The 24,757-nt window shown below is 34.2% G+C and overlaps 1 protein-coding gene across 1 annotated transcript in view; it reads right to left on the bottom strand.

Moving 5' to 3' along the window:
• Rpn8 (regulatory particle non-ATPase 8) overlaps positions 1-23,876 on the bottom strand; it is a 71,180-nt gene extending 47,304 nt beyond the window's left edge. The window contains exons 1-5 of the mRNA XM_090407825.1: positions 23,812-23,876; positions 23,559-23,628; positions 19,910-20,097; positions 5,980-6,072; positions 2,354-2,451 (exon numbers count right to left, since the gene is read on the bottom strand). Of these exons, the coding sequence (XP_090263951.1) occupies positions 2,354-2,451; positions 5,980-6,072; positions 19,910-20,084 (366 nt within the window). The 5' untranslated portion in view covers positions 20,085-20,097; positions 23,559-23,628; positions 23,812-23,876. The remainder of the gene's footprint in view (positions 1-2,353; positions 2,452-5,979; positions 6,073-19,909; positions 20,098-23,558; positions 23,629-23,811) is intronic.
• Between the last annotated feature and the right edge of the window lie 881 nt (positions 23,877-24,757).

Genomic DNA, 24,757 nt, shown 5'->3' with positions numbered 1-24,757 from the left:
TGTATTCTGTAAGAGTAAAAGCTGACTTATTTGCCAGGAACTTTTGATATGCTTTCTTCTTTTCCTTCACTGCCTCTTTAACTTCCTGTGTCCACCAGGGAGTTCTGATTTTTTTATCCTTGCACACAACCTCACCACATGCCTCTCTGGCTGAATCAATCAGGGTTTTCTTCAAGGCTTGCCACTGAATCTCCAAGGTTTGATTCCTGTTCTCAAACTCTTTCATTTTCTTTTCAATAATCTTTCTGTATTTTAGTCTACAGTTCACATCTGAGAGCTGCTCAACTTTTATTCGCTTTAAAACTTTCTTACATCTTATTCTTTTCAATATGAAATTCAATTTTATCCTGCTCAAGACTAAATAGTGATCACTTCCAATTTCAAATCCTCTGTACACTCTGGTGTCCTGCACCAGGGAGAAAACATCACTATCAACAATAACATAGTCAATGAGACTTTTCTTATTCCTAGCCTCTTCTCTCCATGTGAATTTGTGCACATTTTTATGTTGGAACATGGTGTTAGTAATAACCAATCCATGTCCTGAGCAGAAATCCAACAGATATTTGCCATTATTATTAGCTTTGCTCTTTTCTCCAAATTTTCCCAAAATATTTTTGTATGTCTGACAATCATTTCCTACTCTGCTATTTAGCTCCCCAACAAGGACCAAATTTTCCTTTTTCATTGTGTCAGTTGCTTTTTCTAAAGCCTCAAAAAATTCCTCCACTTCTACCTAAGTAGAACCTTCTGTGGGACCATAATCACAAATAAGTCTCATTGTCCAGTTCCCCATTCTCATATTTGCCCACATTACTCTACTTGAGACTGACTGCCATTCAAGAAGATTAGCCTCGTATTTTGTGTTGAATACTATGGCTACTCCTTCTTTTCCTTGATTGTCATTGCCTGAATATAACATTTTGTATTTATTGCTCAGAAAGATCTCACAGGTTTTGGTCTTTTTTGTTTCAGTCACCCCTATTATGTCGATCTGGTACTTATCTAATTCCTCAGCTAGCTCCATTTCTTTGCCATTCAGGCTTCTAACGTTGATAGTACCGATCTTTAACTCTGGTGATGTTGAGTTGGGGTTTGTTTTCAGATTTGTTCCAGTAGCTGACTTTTCGCTGTTCGCCCTGGTTCTCTGGCGAAAACAATGGGGGCCTTGTTTAACCGGGCGACGCCCCAGCCGGCATGAAATTTTGTCATGTTGTACCATCATTTTTTATTTTGGTTTAACCAATAAGAATACAATTTGGTCAGCTAAATCCCAAATTGCCAGCCCATCCTCATTTGTTCAGTATCAAAGTAGATACCCAACAGGGTGCACCACGAGAAGGTGAGGATTGGACATTAGGTCAGAAGCCCTGGTCGGTTCTCCGCATTCCTTTAAAGGCTATGTGGAGGTCTCCTCTCAGTTATACAGCTTTGACCCTTAAGCACCCCATAAAAAGACAAAGATAATGAAAATAGAAGCATTGAAAATATCAAATGTGAATGGAGAACTGATAGAACAAGTAAAACATTTCAGCTACTTAGACACAACTTTTAGTGAAGATGGTAAATTAAATATGGAAGTAGATAACATAATCAACAAAGCTGGTGTGGTAGGAAGTCAACTGAATAAATTTATATGGAATAAAAGAAATCAGTCAAAACACTAAATTAGCTATATACAAGACAGTGTTCAAACCAATTCTAACTTATGGATATGAGAGCTGGGGTAAAAATAAAACATTTGTCATTTGACCAAAGACTAGAGACCACAGATATGAGTCCTGAGAAAGATTAGGAGCATGAACAGATGGTATCAATTGCAATATCATATTAAAAATGAGCATATTAGGAAAGAACTTGACATTGTTAGCATCCAGGAATGTGTCAGCAGAGCTAATCTCAGTGGTATGATCACTTAAACAAAGTGGAAGAGAAAAAAAAATTAGCAAAACAAGTGTTTTCTGCCAGGTTGGCAGGAAAAAGACCAGGGGGAAGACAAAAATGTAGGTGGATTGATACAGTAAAAAGTGCCTTAAAAGACAGAAATATAAGATCTAATAACAATGTTGGAGTCTCGACACATAAAAGATTGATTTGGAGGAAAATTGTTGATAGGAAATAAGTAATGATGCAAGTTTTTCATGTAGTACTATTATAATATCCTATACACCCCTTGAGGGTACACGTCAGGAATTTGATTGATGATGATAATAATATTTAGTTTCATGTTTATTTAATAATTAAATAATATTTAATAAATAAAAATTTGATTATGTGTACTATGATAATAAGATTTAATATGCACGACATACAGCTTATTACCCAATTTCTATATTTAGAGGACTATACTTACAGAATTAGGACAGTATCTTCTAATTAATTCATTGATAGCTATGTCATTCTGATGTAATTTTGGACCGGTGTGATACCAACCAACTATTCTCTCACGAGCTAAAGAAAAACAAGTCAGTTTTTCTCAGATATTTAAAATTATCATAAAAATATTTTTTTAAAAAATTATTAGCGTTGAAGGGGAAAAAATATCTCAACAAAGCATGGTCAGATAATTTTATGTCTCTACTGGGCAAATAATTATTGTGACAAGAAATTCATATATAATGATATGAAAAATACTAATAAAAATTTTTTTAAAGTTTACACTTGTTCCGGCATGATGTCTTGATACACTATGGCAGAGGTTCAGCTCATACTGATAAAAATTTTCACCAGTGAAGAGTCATTTAATCAAAAGGATCAGGTATATGCCCTGGATGGTCACAGAGCACCCAGGATTCAGAGACATCATCACCTCCACGTCAGTGATGGTTTGGTGGGAGGTGACATATCAGGATATTCAAGTTGCATTTCTGCAAGAACGTAGTCAAAACCTCTGCCAAAGTGTATCAAGACATCATGCCAGAACCTGTAGTATGGCCCTGAACAATACCTTGTTTCACAGTATGAAGTGGACCATATAAGTGGTTGGAGGTGAATGTGCCCGATCACATATCACTATCTGATTGGCTGTCTGGAAGTAGTCTCAATCTGAATCCGCTGGATTTCAAATTGTGGTCGGAGCATGAGAGAGTAGCCTGCAAGAAACAACATCCCAGCATCACTAGCCTGAAGGTGGATTTGGAGGCAAGCAGTGGCAGAGTTTCTGTTGGATGTTGTGCATGCCAACATCAAATTGGACAACATCCAATTTGATGTGGATGTTGTGGCCTCACAGACTTTGAGTGTGTAAAGGCAAAAGGGGGTCACTTTGAACATTGAGTGCTGCTATATGCACATTATACATGGTTTGTATGTGCTGAAAGCTGAAAAATCGTTCACTGATAGATTAAAGGTTTATGAGCTGTGAACGTTGTAATAGTATTTATGGCTAGACTAGGTATTGTACTGCAAAAATTAGTTTGACTTACTCATTCTTAAATAATACTCAACTTTGCTTCTAATACCCTCACTTTTAATATAGTTCTTGCCCAGGATCTTGACAAATTCTGGGTTTTATCAATTTCTCTTAAAAACAGTTTTCCTTAGCCTATTCTCATGTCTGCTTATATAAATCATGCTGGAAGATTCAGAAGATAAGTTCTTCTATAACTTTCATATTCAGTTTCTGTTTATAGGTAGTATATGATAGTACACTACTCCAGTCACTTGAAATATGTAGTGTAGCAATTGTAAAAATTTTATACTATATATCATATTTGAATATTTGGTTGAATCTGGACAAGGACAACCCTAGATGTCCTATATATTTCATGCATCTGATTTTTTTTTCCCCTAATACATATATCTCCAGTGTAATCACAAACTGCATTCCTCCTGCATATTTTCTACTACTGTCCTATCAATGCTTATTTAATTTTTTTTTTTTTTCAAAAGAATTACTCTAGACATACAGAACATCTTTATCTCTGTTTTCATATCACTTTTACCAATTGAATCTTTTTACAGTATCCATTCCTCCAGTTTTAAGTTTTATAATAACCTTCAGAACATTTGGCTATTTCATGATATTTATCTTCTATATTCTCCCTAAAGTTTTCTTGTGACTTCAGTCTAGACAATTTTACACATAATTTAGCTCAAATTAAGTGGATATAGAATCCAACATTATTTCATAGCCGAATAGAGAAACTACAAGAATTTCATGCCGAATATAGAAACTATAAAAGTTTCAGCAGATCCAAGCGTAAGCAAACCTTTCATGACAGGCGTAGTACAGGTGGAGTAAGCTCTGATCACTATCCTTAGTATTTCCCATAATGTAAAACACATCTCCTAGCGGACATGTATGCTGTTATACATTATGGGGGGGAGGTCACTACCCAGCCCGGTTTTAGACCTTTTTTGAGGTCTCGTCAGTGGGAGCCAGACCGAGATGCAAATACTCGATTGAAGTGATACAGAACTTATACTTTACCATACGAGTTGTCAAAAAAGGTGTCACATCACAAAAGGCACCAAGAATTACTGAAAATGAGAGCCAAAAGGCTTCACTTTGGTGATGCAAAATTATTCAAATTAAGTGGATATAGAATCCAACATTATTTCAAAGCTGAATAGAGAAACTACAAGAGTTTCATGCCAAATATAGAAACTATAAAAGTTTCGGCAGATCCAAGGATAAACAAACCTTTCAGTGAATTTTTTGATAACCAGTACATAATTTAGCTATTTTTTACATGTTTCTCTGTGTACTGTCTGGCACTTGTCAAAACCTTTTTTATATGATTTTTTCTTTTCTAGGATTGCCACTTTAACTTCCTGATTCTTCATAGTTGTGCTTTATGGTTTGAACAAAACAACACCAAAGTAACAAAAATAATTCATAATCAGTAAATTAGCTGAATACAGTACTATCAGGTAACTGTGGAAAGGACTAATGTCCTATAGTGGCATCCTCCATGGTCTGATAAAAAGAAATTATTTAGAGATATTACATTAGATGCAATCTTAAATTTAATATGACTGTCTGCCACAATCTCTAGTAAATTAATGTAGTCATTCATTTACTAGAATAACGTTCTTTTATTCAACCCAAGTAAATCCTATGATAGGACATTAGTTGTTTTTTTTTTTTTCAGTTACAATTTGAATTTCCACCACTACATGATACAGTGCTCTGTATTCAATAGCATGCTCATTTTCATGTTCTGAAGATGCCAATTTGTAATCCTGTAATTTGTCTTTGCAGACAACTTCACCACATGCTTCCCTGGCCAAATCAATGTTTTCATCAGATTTTGTCAATGGGTCTCTAAGGTATGAACTCCAGTTTTTCTCCAATAATAGTTGTACATTTGAGTATACAGTTCACCTTGGAGAGTTACTCAACTTTGATACTTTTTTTAAACTTTTTTTTTAATCTAATACTTGTTTTAATTCTACTCAAAACAGTATTGCTTTATATTTCAAATCCCCTCTATATGCTTGTATTTGAAAATAGTCTGTTCTGTGGTCAATCATCTGCTTCTTTCAATTCTACTCACTGATTTCATTTGGGAAGGCGTAAGCTGAAAATTCATGGAAAATAACCTTTTTTTTTTTTTTTTAAAGTATTTACACCATGGCCAAATGCAAAATAAAAGCAACATGTACAAACCTGTTATTAAAAAAAGTAATAACTAAAAAGGTAAAAATACCTTTTTGCTTGGTGCAAACTATTCTTTCAATAGACACATAATTAGTGAATGGTACATAGCCTTAAATCAATCAATTGCTATATTATAAAACATAGCTATGCATCTATTCTGGTCTATGAGTGCTCAGGTCCATGTGACTGCATGATATCAACGTGGCTGATTGTTACCATTATTTGCATTTATAGCCAATTTTGAATATTATGAAATTTTCTATTTACATCGCTGTTAATAAGAATAGGAAGAAAACAAGTTGTTTCATTCTCATCAATATGTCTAATGCTTACATTTCAATTAAAGCATGCAGAAAATGCAAACCATAACATACCATTAACTTTCTTGAACATGCTGTACATATTTTCCAAGTAATCATGATCTAAGAACCACACAGTTTTGTCTTTATCATCCTCATCAAAAGGAACTAAATAAGATAATTAGTAATCATTTCAGAAAATGAAATTGCATTTACATTTTAAAGAAAGAAATAATCAACAAAGGATTATACAATGAAAGAGCAGATTACAGAATACCAGTTAGTAAAAACATCATTATATGAAAATTATGTATACACTAAATTTATGATTTAAAACATTTCTTTCATGAACCAGAGTTTTTGTGTTATAACTTATTAAAAGAATTTGATCCTATGCAAGTTTTAAAATGTTCTCCTTTACATATATGTGCATATACTGTGAAAGTTTCGTATACTGATTATAAAGCCAGCTACATTTTAGAAAAATTTTTCCACAACCAGTTTATTTATAAGTGACAGAATGATACTAATCAAACTCAGAGGAAAACCTTTTGACACTGGTATCCTCTAGGTATATGCTCCTACTGACAGCCATTATGATGAAGAGACAATTAAGTTTTATGAGAAGGTACAGATTATAAAACATAAAGAAAGATGATATCCTGATTGTTATGGGAGACCTAAATGAAAAAGTTAGGGAGAGGAGTGTTTATGGTAATTGATAACTTTGGATTTGGTGGTATGACAGAGGAGTAAGGTTGAGTTTTTGTGAGCAAAATGATCTGATAATAGCTAATACATTCTTTCAACAACCAAAAAAGACAACTATATGCAGGAAAAAGCCTAGATCGTGAAATCAGAAACCAGGTTCGTTATATGGTGATTAGAAAGATTTCAAAATAGTATCATACAGACAAAAACATACCCAGCAGCAGATATTGTTCAATGTTGTGCCAATACACAGGAGGTTGGTTGATCGCCTATAGTACATTAGTACTAAGGAAAGGAGGAACTTGTTTATATCTGATTTAAATGACAGTAAATTGTATTCCTTAGGAAACACAGCAAGGTAGGGGGACTGTTCCACAGTGCAGCAGTTGCAGGGATGAAGGAGGAGGAAAAAGAAACTTGTTCTGCTTGTTTCTAGATGTATTGTGAGAGAATGTCGAGCTGCAGCTGCACATGTTCCAACGAGCTTAGTACTGAGTGGAGGAATTATTGATATTATTTCAGATGGAAATATTTGTAGAATTACATACTGCAGAAACCAAACGTCTTTGCGAAAGTGGGGGGAGAGAGTTGGTAAGAGATGGGTCATTAATAAGTCTAACTGCTCTCCTCTGTATTGAGTCAAGTATTTTGAGAGAGCTTTTAGGGCCCCCCCATGCCATATGTGGGCACAGTATTCAATAGTTGGGTGGATTTGTGATTTGTATAATGTTAACAGCTGTTCAGTGGTGAAGTAGCGTCTTGAGCGAAAGAGAAATCCTAGTTTTTTAGAAGCTGAGGATGTAATGGTTGTAATGTGTTTACGCCAGGAGAGGTTTGATATGAAGGTAATTCCAAGAAGAGAGATCTCAAAATGTCTGGAAATTTGGGTATCGTCAAAAAGTATACTGGGAAAAAATGGTTCTTTTTTATGGGAAACAGGACAGAACTGGGTTTTTTTAGCACTGAAATTGATGAGGTTATCCGAAACCCCATTGTAGGATGGCTTGGAGATTGAAATTGAGGGTGGTGGTGGTTGATGTTCTGGAGGTTGAGGTGAGTTGTGTAGGGTAAGGTTTATCAAATGAAAGTGAGGAATGTGGTGTGCTGTCGTCTGCAAAACTGCGTATTGGGTTGGAGATCAACTGAAGTAGGTCGTTGATACAGGAAGCAGGAAGAGGGTTGGTGAAAGAACAGAACCTTGTAGAACCCCAGCATTAATTGAATGGTGAGAGGATAGGGAGCCATCCACCATCACACACAGCGTGCGTCCAGACAGAAAGCTGGCAATCCTGGGTCAGACCGAATGATGGTAGTTTGCTTAGTAAGCCTTTGTGCCAGACCCAGTCAAAGACTTTGGAGATATCAAGTGCAACCACTTGAGATTCGCCAAACTTCTCCATGGCATTTGTCCACAGATGGGTGACAAATGTGAGCAGATCTCCTGTTGATCAGCAGTGATGGAATCCATACTGGCAGTCATTTATTAGGTGGGTGTCTTCAAGGTGGCAGTGTAGGAGTTGGGAATTGATGATTTTTTTTCCATCACTTTTGACATGACTGAGGTAAGCGAGATGGGGGCAGTAGTTTGGAAGGCAGTGATACAGCCTTGGATGGCAGTGATTTGACACCCTTCTTGGGAATGGGCTGAATATAGGCCAATTTCCAGTTTGTGGGATAGATTCCAGTGGAGTAAGAGAGTATACATAGGTGACATAGGATAGGAGTCGGTTCTGGTGTGCAAACTTTCAGGACAATTGGGGGAATGCCATTTAGGGCAGGAGACTTTTTTTTGTGTCTAATTTGGCCAGTAATTTTCTGATCTCATCCTGGCAAAAGGATATAGAGGGCATTGTATGTTGGTTGTCTGGAATGGTAGGGGAGACATTTACCGTCGTCAGTTATGCATGCATTGGAAGCAAAGTGTGAAGCCAGAAGATTGGCTTTTTCTGTGGGTGATGATGCAATAGAGCCATCTGGGTATGATAAGGGTGGGAATAGTGTTGGGCAGAAGTTACGGCCAATTGCTTTGGCGAGAGACCAAAAGGCTCGGCTGCCATTTGGACAGGCTTCTAGTTTGCTACTTTCTGCTCTTTCAAACTCTGTTTTGGAAGTATTGATTGTTTTTTTTTTTTTGCATCTATTTCAGGCTTTGGTATAAGCTCTAAAGGAGGATGAGGTTCTTGATTTCAGCCAGTTATGGTATGTCTGGTGATTCATCTGTACAGCCTTGGCACATCTTTTGGAGAACCATGGTTTAGTTAGGGAATGGCAGTTCAGAGTACTGTGTGGAATGTGTGTGTTTCCATGCCAGTGAGGATTACTTTGGTAATAAGTTTGGTGCATATGTTTGGGTTGGAAGGCAGGAAGCAATAGTCCAGCCATGGGAATGTGGCATAGAAGCTGCAGAGGCTATCCCACTTGGCACTGTTATGGCATTGTAGACATTAGTGAGGCCTGGCTATCAGGGGCAGATGAACTAACTTGTGTTGAGTGTAAAGGGTATAGTATTTTTAGAAAGAACAGAAAGGATAGGAGAGCAGGGAATGTGCTGCTAATGATATCAGATGACTTGCATCCAGTCAGAGTTGAGACCTATGACTGCAAAACTAGTAACAGGCAGCAGTGAGTTTAAAGCCATTGGTGTGAGGTGGAGTCTAACAAGATGAAATACATAGTGGGGTGCTGTTACAGACCTGGTGGATGGTTGCTAGTGATGAAGAAATGTATCACCAAATAAAGGCGATGGGTGTGAAAAGAGTAATCATAATGGAGGACTTTAATTATTCGAACATGAATTGAGTAGCTGTGAAATCGCATGAAAAGAACAAAAACTGAATTTAACGAGCTGTTGCGAAACAACTTCCTCAAGCAGCATGAGACAGAAGGAACTCATGGTCAAAGAGTGTTAGAGCTGATTATAGTGTCAGAGGGAGTTTCAGTTAAAGAAGTAACTGTTCTGTCTCCAGTTGGTGACAGGGATCATGCGGGACTCATTTGGGAAGTGGCTAAGTTTATGAATGTTCCATTCAGAAAAGGTTACATGCTGAACTACAAAGCAGGAAATTATGAATACTTGAGGAGTATGCTGGGTTCTGTGCCATCGTATCAGTTGTCGGATGGGAAGGATATTGACAGTGCATGGGAAGTGTTTGAAAAATACTTAAATGATGCGATATCAGAATATGTCCCTAAGATTCATAGAATAAATAGAGTATGAGTGAAATGGAAGCGTAATCTAATTAAGCAAGATATTTGTAAGTATGTACAGTTATGATAATTATAAGCAGCAGGTCAGAAGAGTTATAAGTGTTGTATGGAAAGATGTCTGAGTATGAAAAAGAAACTGGTCTGAAAGTTAAAGACAACCCAAAAGCGTTCTATCATTATGCTGCAACTAAAAGAAAGAATGAATATGAAAGTATAACTCTAATGAATTCAGATGGAGTAAGGATGACAGGTGCAGAAAAGATTGTTCAACTAATGAGTGCCCATTTTGCTAAAGTCCATCAACCTGGTGTATGCAACATTGCATTCACTGCTATCTCTTCACAATATGAAGAAACTTATGTATGAGTAGGAAGTACTAGTGCTGTTGCACAAACTGAATAAGAATTCTGCAATTAGGAACTGATGGGATATCAACACAGATGCTAAAAGAGTGCTCGGCTGAACTGGCTATTCCTTTGACCAGGATATATAATTTGAATCTCAGAACAAGGAAGATTCCACTGGAGTGGAAAGAATGTATGGTAATTCCATTGCACAAGGGTGGTGCAAAGACCAACGTATCCAACTATTGACCAATCAGTATCTCAGAAGTGGTGGTGCAGATTTTGGAAAAGTTGGCTAGGGCTCGCATTCAGAAATGAGTTGAAAGAGAATCTTTACTTTGCAACAAAAAGCATGGGTTTATTAAGGTAAAGCCATCTTTAGTAACTTGCTCACATTCTACAATAATATTACCACTGAGTTAGACAAGGGAAATGGATAAATCATGGTAATTTGAATTTTGCTAAGGCTTTTGAGAAAAACACAGCATGGAAAACTGTTGCATAAATTGGAGAATATGGGAATGGATTATAAACTATTGTCATGGATAAGAGGGTGGCTGACTGAAAGATACCAAAAAGTCATATATAGGAGATATGGATCTGCAAGATTCAAGTAACAAGTGGTGTGCCTCATAGATCAGTCCTTGTCCATCGTTATTTAATGTGTACATTGATGACATTGGGAAGGATTGGACATACAGCCATTTGCTGATGATGCAAAGATAGGCAGGGTAATCAGGAGTGCTGCTGATGTGCAGTACTTGCAGAATGATTTAAATAGGCTGGAAATGTGGCATTATATTGGTGATTATGTCAGAATAAACTGAGCAGGTTAGGGATCTTGAAATTTAATAGACAGGAAGTTAAAGTTCAAGGGTCATATAGCAAAGATTGTAAATACAACTCAAATTAATTGCAATGCTGAAATGAATCTTCACATGTAAAGATAAGAAAGTCATTTTGATAAGACTGCAGTTGGACTACTGCATGCAGGTGTGGTCTCCTGTTTCCATGATGATTCCGATACAGTGGAGAGTGCAAAGGAGAGTGACAAAAATAACATCAGGATCGTGGAATACTGATTATGAAGACAGATTGAGAATTTGTTGGCTGCAGGCACTAACAAACAGGAGAAAGAGGAGTAATATGATTGAGACTTGCAAACTTCTGAAAATGTTATACAGAATTTCCGTAGATGGAATCCTCATTTTATGGAGGGTGGGGAAAGGGCGTGAGGATATCCTTGGAAGTTGAGAATGAATGCTGTTGAGAAGGGGATGAGGGCTAGATTTTTCTTCACGTGATGCGTGAGTGGAATGGAATGCAATTGGATGCTGTGTGTGCAAGTAGTGTGAATGAATTCAAAAACAATTATGATAGCTGGCGAGAAATATAAGGCCTCCCTTGATATGTTCCTGACTCCCTAGAGGTCTCTCTTAATTATAAGAACATAGACCCAGACCATATACCAGTTGTTTTAAAATTAAAAGTAAAGCTAAAAAACACTAAGAGTAAAATAAAAAATATTGTGGATTTTAGTTACAGAAAGAATTCAATTAAAAATAAGCATACAACAAAAATTAAAGTCTGTTTTGAACATATTAGAAAGTTTAATTTACAACATGAAATGGAAACTGATAATAAACTGAAGACAGAAAAAGGATGGAAAAGTTTAAAGAAAACTGTTGAAGATCTACCTATGAACTGGACTCCTCCAAGAAGACTTAAAACAGAAGAAAACATGGATAGATGAAAGTATATTAAATCTGTTCAGCAAAAAAAAGAAGAAAAAAAAAACAGCATGGAAGTACTTTCCTTGAAATAGGAAAGCATGCAGAAAGGCCCAAGAAACATACTAATAATAAACTTAATAATAAGTGCAAGGAAATAAGACCTAGTAATAAAACAAAAAACTCGAGAGACACACAAAATAAATATAAATAAATAAATAAACGACACCTGAGAAAATGAATATCCACAGAACTTTTCAATCAAAAGCAATGATTGCAGAATGTTATTTGAAACAGAAGTTAAGAAAAGGTGGGTTAAATATATTTCAGATCTTTTCAGAAGTCAGGAGAGAGAAATAATACTAGAATCCAACAATCTTGAAGACAGTTCTGCAATACTAAAAGAAGAAATATTATGAGCTATAGAACAAATTAAGACAAGAAAGTCACCAGGTCAAGATGACATTCACACAGAAATGCTAAGGCCACAGAAGAAAATAGAATAAAAAGCTAAGAAAACTAACCATATTTATGAAAGTGGATAATGTTCCTAGTAAATTCAGGAATTTTATCTTCATAAACATCCCACAAAGGGGATACAGATGAATGTAAAGACTATAGACTAACAACCCATTAATAAAATTATGTTATGAATTGTATTGGAAAGAATAAAATCCAAAACAGAAAATAAAATAAAGGCTGTCCAAAGTAAATTTATGAAAAACAGAGGAACATGAGAAGAGAGGGTATCTTCAATATCAAAATGATACTAGAAAGAAACTTGGAAATGCAACTTACCTTTGTTTCATAGATTATAATCAAGCATTTAACAGTGTTCACCATAAGAAATTAATAGAAACATTAATAATGAAAAGATAGACATGAATGACATAAGACTGATATCCTATATATATTGGAACCAAACCATAGCATAAAAGTCAACAGTGAACTGTCAGAAAGATTCCAAATATAAAAAGGATGTGTCCTTAAGCTTCTCTTCAATCTCTACAATAAAGAAATTTTTGAAAAGTGTGTAAGAGCTGGAGGGAGAAAAATAGGAAAAAGAAATATAAACAATCTTCGTTATATAGATCATATCATACTGATTAGAGAGAGACCTGCAAAATTTAATAGAGCAAATAAATACAGAGTAAAAAAATATGACCTTATATTAAATTCCAAAAAAAAAAATTAAAGTTACGATAGTAAGCAAAGAAAATATACCCAATAGTTATATCCAATATTTTTTTTATAATTTGTTATTTTAAATATTTTTGATATATTTTACTCGTATGGCCATTTGGGTGGTTAAATGCCTTTAATTAGTGTACTTTTCTTTATTGAAACAGAAACATGGAAATCAACAAGGGAAACAACAGAAGGATTGATGCTTCTGAGATGAGGATGTACAGAAGTATATTGAAGATCTCATGGATCATTCAGAAGATAGAAATTTTGGAGTTGATTGGTAATAAATTTCAATAATAAAGAATTACAACATCGAAAAATAATATATGGGTCATATTGTGAAACATGAAAGTCTTCAAAAAAGATTTATTAGTGAGAAGAATTGAAGAAAAGCAAAAGAAAGGAAGACAGTAACACACACATACATATATATATGCTTGTGCGCACACACAAACACACACGATTCAATAACATAAAGGACTGGCTGGGCCTGAACTATGCAGAGAGCAGCTCAAGATATAAATATATGTGGATCCATAATAATATGGAAACCAACCTCTTGGATGGAGATGACAATTGACAGGACAGGAACAGTTCTACCATAGCATCTACTATTTATGCAAAGAAATTTAACTTTTGAGTTTTTCTACTAGATATTTCACTTTAAAAACACACAATTATTTCATCCTCTCTCTGACAGTTTTTTTTTTTTTGTATTCAATAATGTATTGTGGACTTTTTCAGGTATTAACAAATAAATAACTACAATAAATCATATGTAAACAACTTTGTATGTGTGTGCGCACGTGCACACCTTGGTTCTGATAAACGTATATTTTATCTAGATTATATCGTCGTAAAATCTTTAAATCTCAGTATTCAATAATTTTTCAAAATAATCAGATCTTTCCATCTAATTATTTTAAAGATATTTTCAGGAATCACTATATAACTTTTAGAACCTATCATTACTAAGGGTTTAATAGTTAGGTCAAAAACCTTACTGTCATGCATGTGTTACTGGAATCCTTTTCTTACTGATAAATATATCTATTTTTCACAGTGACTGTTAAATTAGAAAGATCTTTAATAATTCATATTTAACCCGGCGTTGGTAAGGTGGGTGTCACAAACCCCCAAAGATTTCTAAATTGATTATAACTTTTTAATGACGCGTGGCAGTGAGTCATGCCTCAGTATAGCTTCTCCTCCCGTAACCCGCTACTCGACGCCATAGATGACAGGCTGTTGCGCACAAGCAAGTTTAGTGTGCAGAGGTGTAAAGTGTGCTGGGGTCCACCAGACCCCACCTTACCAAAAGTGCAACTATATTTATTTCCGAAACGCAAGTTGTTTTCATGTATATTCTACTAAAATATTATCGTTACTGCTGTGTCTTCTATATTTTTACATACCAACTATAAGCAAATATGTTTTCGTAAATATTTAGAGAGTATTTTGAAAATAATATCTTTTTTTTTTTTTTTTTTTTTTAACCAGATGAGTTACGAGCAGGAAGAACAGAGGTTACGTCAACTTATAGGTGATGCTTTCACAGACGAGGAGCCATTTAGTAGAGATGATGATTAGTGGATTCTTCCTCACAGAAGAAGACTGTGAGGAAGAATCCACAGAGAATCCACTAATACTGATTAAAAAGATATGGATTTCTATAATACACTACATGTGTATTATAGAAATGTGTGGTGGAAAAACTTCCATCAACTATCTCTAATCCAGAGAATTTTAATAATAAGGTGTTGACACCTTTTGGCAACTGGTATATGGTGATATGATTTCTGTATTACTTCCACCTTAGTATCACCACCTCTGGGTCTGGCTCCCACTGATGATACCTCAATAAAGGTCGAAAAACTGGTCTGGGTAGTGACCCTTTCCATAATGCATAGCATTATACATACCCATAAGGATATGTGCTTTGCATCATGGGATACTAAGGCAAGTGATCAGAACTTATACCACCTTGACCACGAGTTGCCCCAGTCCTGAAAATATTTCAGGCACAAAACTTTGCTTGCTTATACTTGCATAAAGGATTAAACTAAATATATAATTCATGGTAAAGTATCCTTTGTAGATACTTTATAAGAAAGAAAGAAGGGTTGTATAAGAAAGAAAACAGTTTCCAAGCTGGTTTGAAGGGAGTGTATAGATTGAATTTGTGAAGAATCCATGTTATTTGTTCAGAGATTCTAGTGTGGTTGAAGGATGATAATCATTAATTTCCTGAATAGTAACTTTGTTTTATCCATTCAACATCAGATGGCTTTTAATTTCATTTCACTCATCTAACAAAAAGGAATCAGAAAAGCACATCACATGAGCTTTGTACAAGACTTTTGATAATACCTATCTTCTATGATGAATGATGGAGTGAGAATGAGTGAAAAAATCAGTAAAGGTTGGCTTTCAATAAACTGACAATTCAACATGATCTGTAAGATTTTGAATAATTCAGGTATCAAAAAGAGTGAATTGTTGCTGGATTCACATTCAACAGTGAACTGATACGGGTATAAAAAGAGTATTTTTTCAGGGAAACTGAAGTAATTCTGACTCCAAGTGTAACTAGACCATAAAGATATCAGCAAAATGAAGTCATATGCAAGGTTCAAGAAAAATAGCAGAAGAGCTGATTTTCTAGATGCTGCATAAAATAATCAACCAAAGCTGGTGAGATAGGATTGTTCATCGCTGTTTCACCATGTAAAACAGGTGATGGTAATTCACTGGTGGTGAATTTAAATAAGTTAATGTCTACTAGAAAATCAGATTGCAAAACTGAAGTCTCTTGCAGTGGGATGTTGCTACATCAAACAAAGCTATATTTCATTATTAGACAGGCATAGATCTTTAATTTTCTCTTTGAAGTCAAGGCTGTTTTAATATAACTAGTGTGGCCAATGAAATTCTGAACATGACAAGAAAGATATTTTGCAAGGCAGTAAACGGGAAAGACTTGAAAACATCATTCTTGTACATGGAGCTCGTGTGATCTGTTCATCAAATTCCTTCTGTTAGACGAATTAAATAAAAGTAATCAATGTCCAATGGATGCAATTTAGTTACCATTCCAAAAATTATTGATAATTATCATCTGTCAACCACACTACAATTCAATGTGAAAAGAATTTTAATACCCTAACTTAAAGGAATCACTAAACAAATAGCATAGATTCTGTCAAGTTCAGTTTATACACTTCCTTTAAACCTGTTCAGACTATCTTCTTCCTTACCATCAACAAAAGATAAATTACCACCTCTCTTCTTACCATGTGCCTATCAAGTACCCTGCTCATGTCACCTTCACTACCGACAAGCTGCTCTTCTTTGATTAGAATCCAAGAGCATCAAGAGTATATATTGCATTTTTGGAAACCAACAAGTCAATCTTGCTTCTCATTCTATCGACACTAGGTGCAGTGTTTTTTGAAACCAGGAAAATATTCTTCAATTCCAGCAGGTTCAAATGATTGCCTTTTCCCTTGAAATATGTGAAACACTACAAAATCATCTGAACCTTAATGCTCTGATTGTATGTCACTCTCAATTAACCGTTCATAATTTTTTTTAAAAAACTGAACAGACTTTTACAATTGTTCCTTTGAACTCTAATAATGTATTCCTGTCAACTCAGCTGCAACCAAGAAACAAGCTAGTAAGCACATGCTACATGACTCATTCTTATAATTCATATTTTGAATGTGGTTACTAATGTTTCCCCTGAAGATATCCATTACACCGAATGAAATATATCAGAGTTTTTGAATAAAACTATATTTTTTCAACATGTGTAAACCACATGTCTAGTACACATGTTCCCTTAAAAACTAATTGCAAAATTCTATTTACCTTTTACATGCATCTTTAAAAATGTTCAAGTTAAATAAATGTGGAAATTTCTAATTTTTAACTTATTGTTACATCTGGCATCCACATCATAAATATGTGACTGAATAGCACCTCTGTTCTGTTAATAAGGCTGTGGGTTTAAATCCCACTGAAACAGATACGTGCGAGTCTTTAGGTGATAGTGACTTCAATCACCTAGGAAATCATTTGTAGTGGGATATCACACACACACACACACACAAAAAAAAAAACTCTTTGGTCATGCAATCTTCTCAGACTTCATTTACTTACGAGTTGGGGACGAGTTGAGTCTTCTGTGTTTCCACAACAACCTCCAGGAATCTCGGTTTCTTGCATGGCCGGTGAGCTGTCTATATGTTTGTAATTCGGAGTTGACCTTTATAGATGTTATCCATTTAGTTCTTGGTCTTCCTTTTTTTTCTTTTTTCTTCTAATCTTGCATACAGAATGAGGTTGGGTAGCATTTTTGATGGCATTCTCTCGACATGCTGTACCACTGAAGTTGTCTTCCTTTGATTTTTCTATTAATGAGTCTGTATATTTTAGATCTTGTCTTACAGTTTCATTTGTTTTCTTTTCTGTCTATTTTGTTTTATTTATTTATTTTTCTGAGACATTTCATCTCAAAAGCCTCCAGTTTTTGTATCTCTGTCTTCTCGAGTGTCCCAGTTTCTGAAGCATATAGCACAGTGGGTATTATAATTGCATTATATAATTTTTTCTTTAGAGATTTGGAGACTATTATTTTTCCAGATTTTTCCTAGCTTATCAAATGATGACCATGTAGTCGTTATTCTATGTTTAATAGTGGTCATGGCATCTAAGTGTTCTGTTATTACTGTTCCTAAATAGTTAAATTGTTTTACTTGTTCAATTGTTGATCCATTCAAGGAGTTTACTTTTTCTTCGTTTTTTCCAATTATCAAGATTTTTGTTTTGCCTGTATTTATGTTCATGTTGTATTCTTTAGCTGTATTGTTTAGTTTGGTTATTAGGTTCACCATCTTTTCTTTTGTGTCCACTATTTATTGCAATGCCATCTGCATATTTTATGTTATTAAGGTTATAACCATTTAGGTTGACCCTTTTTTTCTCCTTCCAAGGCTTGGTTAACCATATCCTCTAGGTAGATGTAAAAAAGGTATGGGAAGATGGGCTACTCCTGTACTGATGTTTATTTTATCTGTTGTTATACAGTTGAATTTCATTATTGCTTCCATGAGGCTATAATATTTTTCTAAGAAGTCTAGGGCATCTTCATCGATTTGTTTCTGTTTTAATATTCTTAATAAAGTTACTCTGTTTATTGAGTCGAATGCCTGTTTAGAATCTATAAAACAGTAATAGATATTTTTGTTATGTTTAATTCTGTTAGTCTTTTGTATTACGAAGATCTGATCCAATGTGGAGTGATTCTTTCTGAAGCCTGCCTGTTCTTCATTAAGAATGATTTCATTTAACAAAACTAAATGTTATAAACAGCAGAATGCACACAATGAACTTTTATGACATCTTTCCAATCCAGAAATTCTCCCCCACCCTTTTTTTTATGGATCACTTTGATGAAAGAGTTTTTAATTCCACACTTCCCCATGAAAAATATTGCTTCATTATATTGAAAACAGTTTTTCGATGTGAACCTATGGCCAAATTAAAACCTTCCTAACACTTCAACATCCAAACATCCTAAAATCAAATTTGTCCTTAACTTAATAAAACTGCCTGTCTTTCATGAACATTGCCACACAAGATTGTTGTTTTAATCTCGTTTACTGTATTGCATAAGCAGTAGCTGCAAATTTACTCTCAGCAATTACAAAACACCACATTATAAAACAGTTAAAAAAGAGATAGGATGATATGCATCACAAAAGCTCACTGCAGAATATTTTTTAGAGGTGCTTCTAGAGGAAAGCACCAAATGATCAGAAATTCTAATACTAAGCACAAACCAGTTTCATTCCTTCTCCCTTCTGTAGTTTGTTAGATTACCTGTTTGCAATATATCATACTCTGGCAGTTGGAAGATGTGCTCCGATTCAACTGTACAAAGCAGCCCTACGCAAGACACATCCAATGGAAAAACTTGAATTTGGACCATAAAGACAAAGACAAAAATATTCCATGTGCTCATTTTTTAAGGAATTAGCACAAGCTATGAAATACCAACACACCACCTTAAATAAAAATAAAGTTAATAAAGTTAATAGCATGACACAGAGGGCCAACAGAGAAGCACATTTACAAAACAGAAAAGGCCAAGAACTACTCCAGTCATCATCTGAAACCCTAATGAATTTCAATTAATTGTTATTATTAATTATTTATTGTTATTAATTTCAAATGGCAACTGGAAAATCTGAGGTGAAATATATTGCATTTTGGAATCACTTTTAAAAAATAATGTTCTTTTTTAACCGATGTTTTTTCAATATGTTTTAAATCCAAAAACAGATATATTAGATATATAACATAAAAATTGTGAAAATGATATTCAGACATTTTAAAAACCAAAGAATCTGAATTTATCAGAGTTAACTGTCACAATAACAAAGACCATTACAGTGAATGCAATGAACATGAAAAAATACAAAAAAAAAAAAAAAAAAAGTCCTAGCCAGAACTCTATACTTCGATGATGCCAGGGTGAAAAATATTTACTACAGCAAACTTTCAACCATAACACATTATTCCTTTGGTTCCTATAAGCTTTCTATAGTGAGGATTGACTGTATATTTTAAAATTACTGTTGAAATTAAATTATAGTAAGATATTATAAATTATAATAAGATAATAAGGCTAGTCATATTTTTGTTTTAACAGAAATATCACAAGCAACTAATCAAATAAGAACCTATTAATTTTAATACTATACTCAAAGTTTTTTTTTTAATTTTTTAAGTGATAAAAAGTTGGTAGATGTTATTTACCTGCAAAACTATTTGAAACATCTAGAACACCTTTTCCTTTCCAGGATCCTAAAAGAATTCCAACAACTCTCTTTTGATTTCCAATTTTTCCCATTCTATTAAAATGGTCTACCACACTCAGCAGAACCAGAGGATGGACAATAACCTTGGAAACAGGCAGCTCTGTTCCTGGCATTTTCTTTTACTTTCTTCAATTAAAAAAAAAATCACTAGAGGAAAACCTTTCCTTCTTTATATGAATTATTACAATATATACAGTCAAGAATTTACAGTTAAATATTCATATTTAGCATAGGTGTACTGTGCACATGAATCAGTGATGATTCATGTGCACAGTAGAAAAAATACACAGGAGTATTTTTTAAAGAAGTTTACCCCCCTGCCATTATCTATAACAGTGTTTCTCAAAGTGTGGTACGTGTACCCTTGGGGATACGGGAAAGGTCTTCAGGGGGGTACATGGAAATTTTTGGATATGCATCATTGCATCATTAACACATGGAACCATTATATTATATGCAATTAGAGACAACTGGGATAAAAACAGCATTAACTAATGAATCACATCTCCGCTCCAACAGAAATTGCTGTATAGACTCAAGCAAAACCATATGTTGCCGGTTCAACATATGGTTTTGCTTGACACCACCCGTCGTGAACGTGTTAAAACTAAGAAATATATAGTGAATGTGTTTCAGATATTATGATATTCAGTTGAAGAGAATTAGCATTTAAACTCGATTGTTGAAATGCTAATTTGTCTTTGGTTCGCACGGTCTTTTGGTAATACTGCATCAATCATATGCACTTCTTCATAGCTGCTCTACGTATCTCGAGTCTTGTAAATTACTAGTAATTTTGGCTTGAAATAATGGGAAAGAAGAAGAAGATTGGATATATGACTTTGACGATGCACACAAGGAAACTGTTCTCAATGCCTAAAGCGATAGCGAGTAGGAGCTTCTTGGTAAGTCACACCATTTGCAGTTTTTTCCCTGAAAAACTTTCGTTTTCAAAAATCCACGCATATATCTCACACCACGATTTTTTAGCTTTAATTTTGGGAAAAAAAAGTGTGAGTTATATTCAAGTAAATAAGGTAATTTTTTTATCTTTCAAATTCTTAAGTATAGATCATTGGTTAAAGATTGGATTTATAAAACCCACAAAAGAGAGCAATATAGCAAATACAAGTAACTGTAAGCAACAAGAAAACATTGATATTGCATCTGGATCAAATGAAATTGATAAGGGTGTGTCGCATGACATCTCTAGAGAACCAACTATGCTATGAATTACTTGAAATGTGGATTTTTATGGATGGGAAATGAAGAGGAACCTATTTCAAATTTTGTTCTATTAAAAATGAATCATATTTTTTTGTTTACATGAACATATAAATTCAAATAAAATACACATTTACAATGAAATATACTTTATTTATTTATTATTTGATAAGGGGGTACTTGGTAATAATCAAAATTTAAGAAGGGATACGCGGATATCTGAAGTTTGAGAAACACTGATCCATAAGTATGCTATGAATCAGTAAAAAATTTCAACGTATAACAAAAAAAAAAAAATCACCAAACAACAGTACTGAATCAGGACATCATTTTGGTGTATATGCAGAGATGTAAATTCTTCCTGAAGAGAAGACTCATAGACCTTCTAACCAGCATCAAGGTTTATTATTTATTTATTTATTTATTTTTTTTTTGCTAAGAAAGAAGAATTTTCTAAGCTATTCATAAACATTTGTTCTTGCAGTGGGATTTGAATCCAACTACAGATAAGAATTATCCAGTCAACTAACCAAACTGGGAAAGTTCCAAAACTGAATAAAACTTACCTCTCACATGTTCCAATCCAACAACAAATATGTCCATTTCTAATCTTCAAAATCGTGTTTAATTCATAACAGAAAACTAAGTAATGCCTCTTCAATCACTATCCATATTTCATGTATGTAACAATGCATTATGTAAAGCTTATTAGATCCAATGGAAAGACTGAGAAATAAATAACTAAAGAGTAAAACATCTCCATGTCTAAAATGCATCACAATAATGTCACTTTTTAGTTTCCAAATTCTCTCTCTCTCTCTCACACACACACTCAGCTTGTAGTGCTAGAAACAAACTCAATAACCCAAAGCTTCAAGAAATTATATAACCAGTGCCATAAATTCTGATCTTGTTAGTCTTCAGTGGAGTAAGGATAGCCTTGTGAACTTCAATGCTATCAAAATACAGATGTGCATTATTACTTCAAGAAGATGATGTGGTGTCATGGAGGTATCATGTAATGACATCTCTATGTGACATATGATTAAAGAAGCTACTTGATCAGATTTTAATAAATTTTAATGGAAAAAGCTATGCCTGTCCATTAAAATATATTATTTCTGTTCACAATCACAGTGTGGTTAAATCAAATACAAGTCAGTATCATGTCACACACACACACAAACAACACAAGAACAGCAATAATCAAATTGTGTTTGTTTTAAACAGTGAAGGTTTCACTATAATGCAGTTTGTGATTTGCATAAAATGCATTACAGTACATTTATTGCAATTTTTCCAAAAAAGCAATTATATTAGTTACATTTTACAATAAAAGCTACTTAATGCATTGGAGAAGCATTGTGTTATAAAATGAAGGTGGAACACATTTCCAAACATTACAAAGGATTGTAATGTTTGGATTTTTTTTTTTAAATGTTTCCAAACATTGAAATCTCTTCTGCAAATGTAGTTTTGTCAACTGCATGCATTCTCTAGACAGTTCTGCAGCCAACAAAACCTTGCTACCTCTGTATGAGAGAGCCAGCTCATCTTCAACTGAACAGACATAAAGATATGTGATATCATGATGAGTTGAATCCATCTTTTCCAAATGAAAAGTGCTTGTTGCTTTCTTCTTTCAACTTTGTCTGCTGAATTGGAATAAAGACAATTAAATAATACTCATTACAAAAACAGCCATGCATAAAACTCTTAGGCTCTTATTGTGATGTTGAACCAGAAGTTGGGTTGAACAATTTTACACAGACACAACTGTCCAGTTTTCTGCAGTCAATCACATACATTACAGTAATCTAAACCATATACATAAAGTTGTCTGTTTTTCCTCTTGCAGTTTCACAATTTGTGTTAGAGTAACATAATCATCGAAAAATAAACATTTAAGATATTTATTGTACTTAAAGTCTTTGTTTAGGATATCGATGGTCCTAGGAGTATTATATATATATATACACAGTATATATATATGGGGGGGGGGGGATTCTTATCTAAATAAGACACTGAATGGAACATATACTAAATTCATCAACCGCTGCTGGAGAAAAGGTGATGAATTGTTTGGTTTCTGTCCACAATCACAACAGAGAAAAGCTCTAAAAAACTGAATTCACCATTCCTAACTATTTCAGAAGAATGCATTTAATAAAACTGATTCAGATCAGTTCAATTGACAACAGTTGTTTAATCTACGAAGCTGCAAAGGATACTGTGCAGTTCCTGCATATATTAAAGATGTAAATGAAGACCATTCATCTTAATAATTTAATTTTATTTCAGAAAAACTCTGATATTAACTAGCAACTATACATTATTAATAATAATAATAAAAACACACATACCTGAACTATGCTATTCTAGTGAGCAATATACCTGATGCATATGCCTCAGATTGATAAATCGACTACAGCTCTGTAAAGTTAAAGAGAAAATACCTTATCCAATTTAATATATAACGCTAAGATAAAATAACTTTCAAAACTGCACAGTATCCAATTTTATTATATTTAATAGAAGTTAAAAATAATAAAGATTTACGAAACATGCGGCATGACATGCAGCTATTCTAAAACTGTCATGTTATTCTACTCTTACTGCCATCTATCGTCCAAATCTGACATAAATCGAGACAATGCCCATAATTTGAAATCCGATTAAATGAGAAACCCGATTAAATAATCATTTCAGCCTATCGCATAAAAAAAAATTAAAACTAATTACTAAAATAAACAGCTAAAAAGGCTTCATTTCGGCGATGAAAAATTACATAAACAACTGGATATTAGATCCAGCATTATTTCAAAGCCGAATCTAAAAACTATGAAAGCTTCATGAATTGACCAAGGAGCTGCAGGAACACATTCCTCGGCATTCACAAGGCCAAGTCTCCTTAAAATACATAGGTGGCGCCTATGTCTTTTAAGTAGTCCACACTAAAGAAACTTGTCAATGCCGAGGAATGTATTCCCGCAAGCGCTCTGGTCAACTCACGAAACTTTTATAATTTCTACATTCGGTTTTGAATCTAATATCCAGTTTGCTTATGTAATTTTAGAATATTTAATACGATAACAGATGACAAAGTGGAAATATGATAAACATTCACACGTTTTCATAGAAAAGCCGTTGTCCAAGCTTTTCTATGGACAGAGAAAAATTGCCAACCTTCCATAAATTATATAATGCACTTTAAAAATAAATATGCTAAATAAACCGTAATGTGTCGTCCGTGTGAAAAATTTAGATGAAAAATTAAGAATTTATAATTATTATTATTATTATTATTATTACGTGACACCGCCAGGGAGTCCAAGCACTCATTGCAGAAGGGCACTCTACTCTACTTTGCTAAATACATCTCTCCCGCTCCACTACTACTTAATTCTTCTACTACAACGCTATTACCATCAACGTCATCTATCGCCCATCATCACCAACAACGGTAATTTTTGTCTGTAAATTGCATTCCGAAGGCCGATTTGTCTATACGCGGGAAGAAAAACACCGAGTTTCAGGGAGGAAAAAACCTTGTTACCTCCGT

This window comes from Typopeltis vanoorti, chromosome 2, assembly GCF_054136105.1.
Source record: "Typopeltis vanoorti isolate ZY-2024b chromosome 2, IOZ_Tvanoo_1.0, whole genome shotgun sequence".
NCBI lineage: Eukaryota > Metazoa > Arthropoda > Arachnida > Uropygi > Thelyphonidae > Typopeltis > Typopeltis vanoorti.
This window is presented reverse-complemented; position numbering and strand designations above follow the sequence as displayed.